Here is a 13,944-nt window from a genome sequence, read left to right on the forward strand (position 1 = left end):
CCCATGCTGCCACCTTGTATCGTTGTGCCATGTTCTGCACCATAAATATTTTCAGCGAAAATTATCTGTATGGAGTCCGTTTTATGAAAAAGTACTATATGTTTAGTACTGCGTATTTTGAGAGTCAAAAATTATTTTTTATAAAATTATTTCTCGCATTATACGATACTATATCGTATAAGATCGTATAAGATCCATATACCATATTATTATCGTATAAGATCCATAAAAATTTTTTTTTATAGAAGTGAGTGTAGCCTATATCTAGTTTCAGCCTTTTTTATCAGAAATGTGTTCCATTACAACGAAAATACAAGTACCAAACTTTCCTTTGAGTTTCTACGGAAAAAAGCTTGATCAGAAAGAGGCCATGCCACGCCCATTTTAAACGTCGGTAATGAGGCCGCTCTTATCATTTGTGTATATATTTGTCCACGGCGTTTTAACCGTTTGCGACTCATCAAATTTGCAAGTAGAATTTTCAGGAGTACATTCCATTAGCCAGCATCCGAAAATCCTTGCTCTCACGTCGTTGCTCCCCACGTGTATTTTTTCTAAGTACAAGTCTTACTTTCATTCTGGTTTCGCGATAACGCATTCATACAGCAGGCATTCCTCCGCTCGTATGAAGTCTGGCCCAAAAGACAGGCTTTTACATTTTTTGAATTGGCGCAACAATCCTCATCGCGCCAGCAATTTACCGGGATTGCTGCAAGCTGATAATATCCGAAACTTCCTTAAGTAGTGATAAACAAATGAACAAAAGCGTGTGCTTATCTTGACTCGCACAAAGAAAGTTCACTGTCTAGATTTGGTGCTTCATCTGTCATCAATCATGACTTGGATTCTTTGATCAACAAGAAGCCAAATGACTTCGTGTATGTACTTGTGCTGGTATCTGTTATAATAGATGACTGTATTTCGAGCAGCGGCGAAGTCGTTCAACCGTTCAACACGTTGGGAGATTTTACTTCGTGGAGGCAGAATTTGTCAATTTTAGCTCCGAAGACCCATTCCTTGCAATGTGTTAAGGACATTAGGCATGATTTTGATCTTACGGCGGTGACAATGATCGTATGTCTTTCTAATAAATTTTTTCCATCAAAAGACCAACATTGGAGCTTCGAATTCTAATTCTAATTCTAATTTTCACGTTCACTGCTTATGACTTACATGGTGCACGCCGGAAGATCTTCCTATTATTCTAGCGTTAGCTTAACGAAAGCTTTACAAGCTGGGCAACTGTACCTTATCCTGAAGCAGTCTGCACATTCCAGGTTCAAGCCCCAAAAAAGAAGCTCTTAAAATATATGCATGGGTCATTATCAAAAGAAAGGGATCTTCACCTTGTTTTAACACTGACTTGATACGAGATTTCGACTTATGTCACCTCTTGCGACAGGCATGCCTTAGCCACCGAGCCACCACGAAGTGTATCACCTTCAATGACTGATTCAATGCTCACATGCCGTTGAAATCGCCAGGCAGATGTCGTGGATCGATGCGGATATCATGGTAGGGCCAAAGTCGTCATTATACATATGGCCCTCCTGATCTATTGGAGAGTATGCCATGTACTCTCCCTTATGCGAATAGCAACCAGTCTTTCGGTCACAGTCTTTTGTGTTGTTTTAAATATGAAAGTACATTTAAATATAAAATTATAAGCGAATCAATAGGTAGAATTACCCTGAAGATGGATCACATAAAAATATAAGTTCATATCCTTGTAAAAAAAATTATTAATTTGGTCTTCAGGGTACTTTGGAACACTTCAGAAAAGCCATCTTCTACTGTCGCTATTAGTTATGGCTCTGTTTTCGAGTACTCTTTGTTAATTCGATGTGCGGCATATTATCTATTTCTGTTGTCCTGCTGTTCTGGGCTCATAACAATAGCAATAAATGTATTAAAATTAATAAATCAAATTCTCCCATATTTTACAGAGAAATAAATCAATAAAATATAATAAAAATGTGAAGTGAATAAAAGTCGTGGAAAGTGACCGCAAGCATAAAAGTCGCCATAAAACGGTGAATGCTAATAAATGTGGGGAAAAAACAACAACAAAACAAAAAATAAAGTAAAAACTAAAGTAATATAACAAAAAACAAAAAAAAAGGAAAAAATTCAGAAAAAAATGGAAAAAGTTTACAAGTGAACAAAAAGAAAAAACAACAACAATAATGCTATCAACAACGAGAACAACAATCGTATAAATGTTGCTGGTATTAAGTCATTAAAATATTATCGCACAACTATTATCCTTGTTTAGGAGGGTAAAAGTAAAGAAAAAGTAAAAAAAAAATACAAAAACAACAAAAAACTGCAATTGCTGGTGAAGCAAAGCTAAAGCATAAGCGCTGAAAATTTACGATACAAATGCCAAGTTTATAGGTGTGTGCTTGTGTGTGTGAATTGTGACATAAGTATTTGTTGTTGCACTTTAGTGAACTTAACGTATCGAATATAAATAAGCAAGAGCGGAGGGCAAATAAGTTGAGGTAGAAAGAAGAAGCACAAAAGCGAAAACAATAAATTAAAAAGTAATAAAAAGAAGACAAGCGCTTCTACCACAATGCAATAAAAACAACAATAATAATAGCAACAACAACAATTAACTAACTGCTGCCAGACAGACAGATAAATATGTGAGTAAACGGAAAGTAGCAGCAAGGACAGGAATTCCAACAAAAACAAAACAAGAACAAGAACAATAAAGAATACAATTCTTGCATACACCGCTTAGTATGCAAACAAAAGCAACAACAACAACCACAAAAACAGCTTAATCAGATAACGTAATAGTAGCAAGGACAATAGTTGGCAAAGCGATGGCTGATATTCTAGCGATGAGCTCAACTAAAAGAAGTTGGGTCGATGCCTACGCCACCACCCCCAACGGCGAAAAGTCAACAAAATGCTTTGTGGGGAAATCAGAGGCGAGTTGCGTTGATAGTGGCACAATGCAGCTTACAACAATGCCAGCAACTACAACAACAAAAATAGTAAGAGCTGACGACCGTGCAAACTCAACAATAAGAAGCAAGTCAAAATCAGCGCGTTTACATTGTGCTGCGCTTAACACAAACAACAATTTAAATACTACGAAAAACAACAATAACAACAACAAAAACAATAATAACTATAGACGCCAACACTTTAATTCTGCTACTACTTCAACAGCTCGCATTCGACGTCCGTTATCAACATCATCATCATCATCATCATTAACATCAACATCCACATCATGGACAACATCATTATTACCATTACCCGCATTGTCGTTGTCTTCAACGTCATGGATATATTGCCTTTGGCTATGGATTGCAATTTCATCGTTGGTATTTGTTCAGTGTGTGCCATCACCATCAGCTTCATTGTCGTCCGCTTCTTCATCGGCGGGCAGTTCGTTGTCTGCAAATTCTGCGTCATCAAATGCAATGCAATCACCACAAAAGCGAGGTAAGTAATAAGTGTAGATGTTTGTGTGTATATAAATAAGTATATATGTATGTGTGTATGCATAAATGGGTACATCGTGGGAGCAGCCATCCAATTGCTGTTATCATTGTTGCAAACTTTTAATATGAGTAAAATGGATAAATGACTGTAGAGCTTTTCATATGCAAAGTAAATTATATAAGCCCAGTAGTGCAAGGGCATGGATTGAGATAAGAACAATAACCTGCATGAAGTGAAATAACTAGGCTGCATACCAGTTTACTTCGGAAAATCAGACTAAAAGTTCAAAGTTTTATTGTTGTTGTATCAACGATAAAGACACTACCCGACGGTTTTTGGGAGTGTTATCGACGTTGATGGTGATTTGCGGGATATACATAGATCCGGTACGTTCCGATAACATGCATCATTAAGATACAAGCCCGATCATCTGGAGAACGATTTGGTATGACCATGTGAAACCACCCCAGCGGGTTAGGGTGTCGGAATATACCCGGTAGGTATGCCTGTCGTAAGAGGAGACTAAAATACCAGATTCAAGGGGTGTGTAGCGCCACTCTTCAGGTTGCCAGCGCAATATATAGCTTCTTCAAACCTAATTGTCAACCTCACCTATCCGCGGCGAATCCTGTTTCACTAACAGACAAGGCTCTGGTGACCCCAAGCTCCTCATTGAAGAGGGAGGGGATGGCCTGAAGTTTTAATGTGGCCACATAAATCGTTCCCAAGATGGTCAGGCTAGCACCTTAATGGTGCTGTGGTACCGGAACGTACCGGTTCTGTATCCGGCAAAGACCATCACATCGATAACACTCTCCAAATCCTTCGGGAGCAACAACAACAACAACAACACCCATATGAAACCTTTTAGCCCATTCGGTAATAAGTATGAGCAAACCCATAAAGGCTATCTTTGATCTATACCACATTGTTAATGAATATGCGTCAAATGAAATTTGGAGAGCGTCAATTTGAATTGAGAATAGTCAGTTGTAATTAAGAACAGTCAATTGTAAATGCGATAGCGTCATATGGAAATGAAAAAAGTCGATTGTCAATGCGAAAGCACCACGAGTAGTCAATTGTAAATTGGAGAGCATCAAATGAAAACTCGAAAGTGTCAATTGTAATTGAGAATAACTAGTTGTAGCTGAAAATAGTCAATTGAAAATGGGAAATCGTAATATAGAAATAAGAATAGTCAGCTGTAAATCAAAAGGCTTCGTTCCTTACTAATTGGAAAAGTCGTTGATAAAAAAGTGTCAATTGAAAATGCGAAAGCGTTATTTATAAATGCCAAATCCCTACAGTTTCTATTTTTTCGCTTAATCCACAAATTCTTTTAAATGTTGAAGCCCTTGCTTTATAACATAAAACCGGTTTGTCCGCTGTGTGGTTTTGTGGCCCTTCACATACGTTTTGACTTTTCCTCAAAGAGTCTCTATTTGGATCAGCATTAGCAAGCAGAGTGCTAAACACAAGACTTCCACTAGGCTACCGCTGACTGCATACTCGAATGGCATGAAGCGTTAAAATTGCTCACATGCTCTTTCCAGCGTTGAAAACCACACCTATGTTTATCTCCATTCTAACCGAAACCTTCTGTCGGTCGATTGACACCACTGCATACATTGGTATCATGGGAAATGGTGCATATTCTAGATTCTTGCCTTTTCCTTGGCACTTCATACATATATGATGCTCAGATTTCACAGGAAGTCTATAATTTTCTACGGACTTGAATAGTTTAAATGATCCTGGTATAGTTGAAAAGAACCAAATACTCTTTCCCGGTATGCGATCTAAATAAAAGCTTTGATTGGAGCTAATACGCAATCTTGCGATCTATCGTTGGCATTGCTTCTGCTTGATGACGGTAGGTATTCAATTATTTTCGAAGTTATACTGGGTTATATTTTGGAAAATTTTACGTTTTATGAAAACCTATTTGAGTAATTGTTGGAAATTTGGAATTTTTTTATTTTAGAAACTGATATTTTATTCAAAGCCACGGATATCTCAGTGGCCCACCAGAAGAGAAAACAGTTATACCTTTTAAGTGTTTTTAACATGGAAATAAGAATAATATCAAAACCCAGCAAACACTTGGAGCCAATAAAGACATCTAAGCTGGAGCGATTACATGCATTTGGTTGTTGTTGTTTAAGAGCCCGAAATTAGTGTATTTCCTTTCTTACAGTAGTAGTGCGATATGAGGCTTACTTCCTACATGAGTCCGATCAGACTCCTATTACGCCCATTAAATAAATAAATAAAAAAAAAATAAATGTAAGGCGCGATAACCTCCGAAGAGATCTAAGGCCCAGCTTCTCTTTCAATTTGCGTCGTGCTCCTCTTGATTTTCCCTACAAATTGGCCGGACGGGACCTACATGATTTTATGCCGACTTCGAACGGCATCTGCAAGGCAGATGAGTTTTCACTGAGAGCTTTTTCATAGCAGAAGTACACCCGGAGCGCTTGCCAAACACTGCCGAGGGGCGACCCCGCTTAGAAAAATTTTCTTCTAATTGAAAAACCTTATTTCTAAAATTTTTGATGTTGCTTTGCCCGGGGTTTGAACCCAGGGCATCCGGTGTGGTAGGCGGAGCACGCTATCATCACACCACGGTGACCGCCATTAACAGCTCATATTTTATTTCTTATACATATGATTATTTTCGGAGTCATTTGCATGCATTATATAAAGGATTAGGTTTGCCCCGCTCTGGGCTGACTTTTGACGTTAGGCATCAAAAATGAGGTAGCATATTTGCAAGTCTTGTTAGTGAGTATGATATTTGCAAAGGAACTCCTCAAAGCTGGAGCATAACGACATCAGCGCTAATCGAAGACACCCGAAGTTCCGATACACCAGTCGGGGTGTACCGTAGAGATCAAAAAAGTCCAAGATACTTACGTACGCTTTTTATATGCGGAAAATTAAGAAACGATTAGGCGTTGAATGAATATACATACATAAGTATCTTGGAATGTACAAAGGGAACAACAATAAACGTACCTAATAATTATTTTCAAATTAAATTTTAACGACAATTTTTTCAAAATATAATATGATTAGCTGTTCAGAAGTTGCTTTGTTTGCTGAACACTCTTGGCCTAAGCCTGAAATTTTTCATCATATCGGGGTCATAAAATACTCGCATTTGATAACATTTCTGAGGCTCATATATTTTACATATTTCAGACTCATTTGGGATTCCGAAATTATGAACTCTTCGAGAATATGTGAGGGGAAGTGTTTAACAGCACCAGATACAGAATTATTTTTGAGATTTGAATCTCGTTGTGAGTAAAATTCTCCTGCACGTCTTAACAAATATTTCATAACGACAGCCAAGAGAAAATTATTGTGGGGATATGCAAAAACTAGGATGTGGTGCACAAAAAAATTTATATAAACAAACAAAAATTCAAAAATCAAGCTCTGAAACCCTTTTTTAAATCGCAAACAACTTTCTATAAAAACAAAAAATTTCAAAATCAGTTCAAAATTACGGCCTGCAAAAATTAATAAAACAAAATTTTCAAATTCTCCCCACTGTGCGACGTTTCCAAAAGTTTGATGTTTTTTAGCCGAACTGTGTTACTACCAACTAATTTGTTGAAGTGTGTTAATTTATTTTTGAAATTCGAACATATTCAATTTAAATAATTTATGAAACTCACACTGTTCAAAAGTTGTCAGAGTTTGAGACAAGATTAAAACTCAAATGTTTTATTTTTTTTTTTTTTTTCCGAAGCTGGAAAAAGTATCGAATCCAGAAAATGCGACAGTTTTCGAAATTATGGTTATCATAATTTTACAAAAATCGCATTACGTTCAAGTTTAATCCTAACTACCTTTGGAAATTCTTTAGCACTTCAAAGTTTAGTTTGAAGCCATAGCCGTGTAGTTTGCTGGGTCTTCCAGTGGTGTCTCTACCCTTTACTTCAACAATTTTCTCTTTTTACTTCAATTCACGTATATCCATTCTACATTTGTATGCATTCCTTACAATTTTATTTGCTTATCTGCTTTGTTGGATTGAGTGAATGAGTACTGTGTGCACATAAGAAGAGGAATACATCGGAGTAGATGTGTATTGATGCCATCGTTGTTGGTGTTTTTGTTGATTTGTTCAAATGTCGCTGCTGCTGGGCTGCTGGCGTTCGAGTAAATTGCAAATAAATGTCCAATATATTTAACAAATTGTTGTTGCTTGTTGTTGCTGCAATAGGGAAGTAACAATTTAATATGAGACTTCTGCTGTACTGCAATGAAAATTCTTATAGTATTGCTATTTGCACTAACATACATACATACATGTGCAAATATTTGTGTGCTAACTGCTAACACATAAATATTCTAACAATATATCTGTGGCAATTTGAAAAAAAAAACCTATTTCGAGTTAGGATAATGGCGATACATAGACCTATAACTGAAAAGCTAGCCGTAATTCACCATTTTAACTTCCTGTATTTTGTAGCAGCCATTTGGCGCTAGGGCTATGAGTATGTAACGCAGGGAGACCTGTAACGGATTTTTGTTATGAAGCCAGAATACCACTTTTATCCTAACTCGAAATAGGTTCTTTTTTCAAATTCCCACAGATATGTAGATTAAAATAAATATTTTACAATGCTAGGTTGTAAGGACAGTACTTAACACATGAAAATTGTTGCCAGATAGAACCAAGCAATACTTAAATAGTGAGTAAAATTAAATGAAGTTAAAGAAACTTGGCATAACATAACATAACATGACATGTCATAACAGAAAATGAGAGTTATTATAAACCCCAGAGGAGAAGACTATTTCTTTAACAGCCGAGACTCTGGCGACCCCAAGTTGCTTATGAATCTAGGCGTGGGAGGGCGTTATGGCATAGAAGGTTTCATGTGGTCATACCAAATCGTTGCCGAGACGGTCGGGCCAGTACCTTAATGGTGCTTTTTACCGGAACGGACCGGATCTGCATCCGGCAAAGGACCATCAACTTCGATAACACTCCCCAAGGCCTTCGGGGAGTGTCGTTATCGTTCCAAAAAAAAAAAAACAAAAAAAAAAATAGTTATTAGAAAACATAATTAAATATATTATAACATAACATAGCGCAACATAAAGTAGAACACAATACATAACACAACTTAACATAACATAAAACGAATTAACGTAATAAAAGTTGATGCAACATAATTCAACCTAAGTTACATAACATAACAACAAATAACATCAACACGTAAGCTAGACACCGATTCACCAGCTGTTGCCATTTTAATACAGGGATGTGCGAAACAAAATAAGGGACCTCATGGCCTCTGAAAATAATATGAGTTGACTTTATGACCATTTCGGAGAAACAGAATGATCGTAATGTCAATATCTTTGACATTGTAACCATTTGAATTTGACGTGGTAGCCATTTCATATGGCCATAACTTCAATTGACCTTGCTGCCATTTGAAGTGGTCATAAGGTTAACTGATGTTATAGCCGTTGACCTTATGTGATTCCATTCCATGCGGTTAGATATACGTACATGGCATACGTATTTTGAGAGTTGTAACCTTTCTCTTCCTTGTGTCCCTGGATCCTTTAATACCGAACTATACAAATTTGGGGGTCTCATTGGTTGATATCGCAACGATACTAGGGAGATGATGTATCAAACAATATCCCTCTGAAGCTGGAAATAGGAGGAGAAAGAGAAAACCACTTTCTATCGAAAGTCCGTCAAAGGTATGAAAAGTAAATCCTCACATGAAGTAAAGTAAGTGGTTTAAGGGGGGCTAAGCAGAAATATGCCCCCAATCTACATTAAATCAGGAAATTTGTAGTAGATCTATAGGTCTGTGAGTAAAAGATCAAAGAAATTAAACAGAAAATGGCAAAACGCCGAAATCGGGATGATGAAATTTCCCTGCATGCTGACGAAAAATTTATGAAATAATGAACCAGATCTACTTTCTACACCAGATCGCCATATTATCATATATATGTTGAAGTTATTGAGCTATTCAAAAGAGCAGTCATAGAGAACTTGGCATCAATATTAATTAAAATACAGAGTCTGTGAGCTCTACATAGAAGCAAAGGTAGAGAGAAGAATACGCTTAAACCATACATTTTTTTATCCGATGACAAGCTGAGTTAAAAAGTATTTTAGTAAGTGAAGCAGGTGTAATGCGAAGAGTTAGAAAATATTTTACTATAAATGTGGCAGCGAACACTCAAACTATGGGACCAAAGAAGAGGGGCAAACGGAGAAGGTGGAGTTGAGAAAAAATAAATATAAAAAGCTTTCACAAAAAGTGCCAGATGCTCGAAAGAAAAGGAAAGAGTTGATTAAAGCGAAAGAGGGGGCGTGTCTGACAAGTAAGGTCACAAGAAAAGTTGCAACATGTTAGGGCGTATGCTAATGGGCGATACATTAGAAACGAGAATATGGACAGAGAAAATGGAAAAACGAAGAAGAGCAAAAAGGGGATGAGTGGGAAGAAGAGTTAGTGAAAAACGTGAAACGGAAGAGGGCGACTTATTTACTTACTTTGATGTAAAGATGTCATGCATAAAAAGCGCAGCAGCCGCAGCAAGAAGAATACAAAAAAAAAAAAAAAATATTGAAGAAAAAACATACGTTGAAAAAGTCAAGAAAGCGAAAACAAACAATAACATAGCGTATTTGCAACTTCTATCACAGACTAGTCAGGGAGCAATTTTAAAATGTCGCTTCAACGTAATGTGCAGCATTAAAAAGGCAAAGTCAGACAGTTAGTCACAAAGGTTGCAGAGGCGGTGGAAATATGCTGACAGCAAGTAGTGTAGAGTAGTATCAAGCCACCACAAAAACACTCGCAAATCCCCTCAGCATAATACCTACACAAGCGCGATAAAAATGTAATGCAAACTCATAACCAAAAAAGTAACTTTTCTCATTTCCTTGATGCTGTGGCAGCCAAACGTGGTCATAAGGCATAGAGTGGTCATAGCCGAGACGGATGAGGCGACCATTGCATACTGTTCAAAATGAGCCTGCAAGCTCACTGTACTGTCCCACTACTGCATTAAAATACCTCCCTACAGTTTCTTTCTCACGCGCTTCTCGTTTGCTGCTGCTGTCGCTCGTTGGCTGCTTGTCTCATTTTGGTTGCAACATCGCTCACATTGAAAGTTGGTGACAGGATATTTGCGGTTGTATGAGGTCCGGCTATAGTTTGTAGACCAACAACCGCAAGAGAAATTGTGCACTACTTATGAAATGTACTAACAAAAATAACAACAACGTCAACAAAATATATTACTTTTCATATTTTAATTTATTTATTACTTCTATCAGCGTGAATGTTCAACATTGGCGGCACTAAAGATTCAAGCCAATGAATTATGAAATTTCTGTAAAGCAACTGCTGGAAATTTTTTGAGGGCTGACGTTTTACATCTCAATGTAAGTTAAAGGGCTAAGATGAAAGATATTTATATTTAAGATAACTCCAAGTTTTTGATTTCGTTGCGTTGCTTAGAGCGCTGTGGTTCGTTTAGTTTTGTGCCAGTAAGCCTATGGGGATAATTTATCGGTCTCCAATTTGCGAACAGAATTAGTAAATTTGTTTCGGATCTGGCTCTGCACTGAGTGAAGATCAAACATCAAAAGGTACAGTTTGGAAATCGTTAGCTCGGGTTGGCAGGCATATAGGTCCATACCCGTAAATTGAACATGGTTGGGATATTGGAGGCTAGGATCCTTTTGAATAACAACATCACCATGAACTTTGGGATAAGGGCGTTTGGATGTTATTTTCTACACTTCGACTAGGAGAAGTTTGGGTTGATTGTGAATGTCCTTGGTGAATGCAGGACGTGGACACATGTGTTCAACAGTTATTTGCTATTTGATTTTCATTGAACATTTTATTTCCCCATTTCAAACAGTCTTAAATATCCAATTCAGAATGACTATCGAGAGAGAACAAAAAACCGGTGAGCTGAGGCGCTTTGTAATAAATAGAAAAATAATGGTAGTGAAGGATGAGTATGTTCTGCAGGCAATCTTTTTCTACCGAACGTGAGAGACCAAAACCCAATAGCAATCTACCCTCCGTTAAACTGTCTATCTGCATTGAGCACCATCTAATCTGTCTCCGAAAGAGAGCTCTTTTGTGTATACACCAGAGGACACAGGCAAGAACAATAGGACCCTAATCAACAGAGCTAGTAGAATTGCTATAGATAGGAGTCATGATGATGTATTAGATTGCACCACGATTTCACAGGTAAAGAAACTTTTGCCCCATGAATTATGCTTTCATTCTTTTAATATTAGTTTGGAAAATTCTCAAAATTTTAGGTAACTGTCTTGCTGGTGTGTAAATTCTGGCTGAATTTGACGATATAGCAAGAGATTACGACCATGCAACATACCTTCGTGTTTATATACCAATAAGTTATATAAAAAATTGCGCCAAACATCGGGCGAGTTTTTATGCAGTTGGTTGTCTGGGCCTTGAGGATTGACCTCCAGCTCGTTTTATAGTGCCAGTGAATTTAAGAAAGCCTTTATCGCCACAAACAAAAACAGCAACTAGAGAAAACCTTAGAGCAAGAAAAATTTTTGAAATAGGGCCCTGGTGAAAATTAGAGCGGAGTGCTCTGCGTGTAGAGTAAATTTATGGGGGCTCTCTTGAATATTAGTCATATTGCAGAAAAAGAAGGGTACAAACTAGAAGAAAATGAGAAGGATGAACAATCGAAAAAGAGAAAGATGGAGAGGAGGGAAAAGTGAAAAGAAGGAAAAAGAAAACAGCAAAGAGGAAACACTCTCCCATTCATACCTAAAAAGAAAAAAATTTAATGAGAAACTGATGTAAAAAATGATAATGAGTTAGAAGAGAAGGATGCAAAAAAATATCCGAGATTTTGTGTTTGGCTCAACTAAAAATTGCATTTAAAATTTTAAAGTTGTCAAATGACAAGTCCTCTTTTAAATGAAAAATCCATAACTAAACTTTTATCACCAACACAATCAAAAGACCAAAATACGCCAATGGACTCTCCTAAAACCAGACGGCTTGCCAAAAGAGTCAGGCAAACCGCAGAGACTTGACTAAGTCGCGACTGCCTTTAAATGCATTGTACATTTAGATTGCGGCGAAAAAGTGTGTGGAAAAGAAACACCAGGCTGCAAAAACTTTTTCAACAAAATGCAAGAACAACAAAAAAGTGAAGAAAACAAGCGAAAACAATTTCAAACAAGAATTGCAATTACAAACGAAAAACAACGATGAAACGTAAAGGTGTTAGTCACGTATACGCACTTCGGTGTTGTTGTTGTTGTTGTTGTTGTAGCGATACGGTTGCTCCCCGAAGGTTTAGGGAGTGATCGATGTGATGGTCCTTTGCCGTTTACAGATCCGGTACGCTCCGGTAACACAGCATCATTAAGGTGCTGGCCAGACCATTTCGGGAACGATTTATATGGCCACATTAAACCTTCAGGCCAATCCGGTATTTTAGTCGCCTCTTACGACAGGCATACCTACCGCGGGTATATTCTAACCCCCTGACCCGCTGGGGTACGCACTTCGGTCGAAAGCATTTGTTGTTTGTGTTGGAAAAAGAACAAGAAAATGAATAGATAAGAAGAAAGTATAAAAGGGAGCAAGGAAGAAGCTGGTTGTACAAAATCGTAAGAATAAAAAGTTTAAAAAAATTCATTATCATCTTGCGCATCGAAGTGTGTTGTGAGGCGGTGGAGGCGTATGTTAGGAAGGAGGGCGCGTGGGTGTAAACTACAGCTTGTAATTTTAATAAACGCCTCTTTTTTGCATTCCTTTCTACTTTTTAATATTCTTTTGTTTTGCAAAAGATGTTCATAAAGCTCAGCGTTGACCCGTAGAAGGCGCATATTTTTGCTTAAGCATTTAATAAAAAGTCCTTTGAACTCAAGCGTCATATCTCAATTCGAACTTGCAAGTTTTTGTATAGTTGCAGAAAAACTTGAAATTTTTTGAAAAATATATTGGGTTTCAGTTACTTATATGTTTTTTAAACCAATAGTTTATATCATTTCCAAGAGCACGGTGGTGGCACTGACCATTATTTCAAAATTCCTTAGGCCTCGCTCCATATGACCCATATACCAAATGGCATTGGTCTAGGTCAAGCACCATGACCACCATTAAACGCTTTTCCGATATTGGCTGTTGTGTAACAACCCTGCAGCTAATTGCATTAGTTTCGAAATAACGCAGAACTATCGCATTAAGAGACGTACTTCCTCCAATTCTGTCAACTTGTACTGCTTGGAACTGACACTTTTAACATTGTGATAAGACATCACAGCAATTGAACCACTTTGTAGACCTTTTTAATCTAGTCGTAGATGATTCCAAAATAGTCGCAGCCTTTTATTAATTAATTAAAATACATAGAGCTCAGACTTCGGCGCTGTTGGTACAGGGATGGCTATCCATCTCT

The 13,944-nt window shown here is 37.4% G+C and overlaps 1 protein-coding gene across 5 annotated transcripts in view; it reads left to right on the top strand.

Moving 5' to 3' along the window:
* Positions 1–13,944, top strand: part of LOC137243174 (uncharacterized) — a 371,575-nt gene that overhangs the window by 8,231 nt on the left and 349,400 nt on the right. For all 5 annotated transcript variants that reach the window (XM_067770531.1, XM_067770532.1, XM_067770533.1 and 2 more), the window contains exons 2-3: positions 1,947–2,397; positions 2,451–3,465. In XM_067770531.1, the coding sequence (XP_067626632.1) occupies positions 2,835–3,465 (631 nt within the window). In that variant the 5' untranslated portion in view covers positions 1,947–2,397; positions 2,451–2,834. The remainder of the gene's footprint in view (positions 1–1,946; positions 2,398–2,450; positions 3,466–13,944) is intronic.

Source organism: Eurosta solidaginis, chromosome 3, assembly GCF_040869045.1.
Source record: "Eurosta solidaginis isolate ZX-2024a chromosome 3, ASM4086904v1, whole genome shotgun sequence".
NCBI lineage: Eukaryota > Metazoa > Arthropoda > Insecta > Diptera > Tephritidae > Eurosta > Eurosta solidaginis.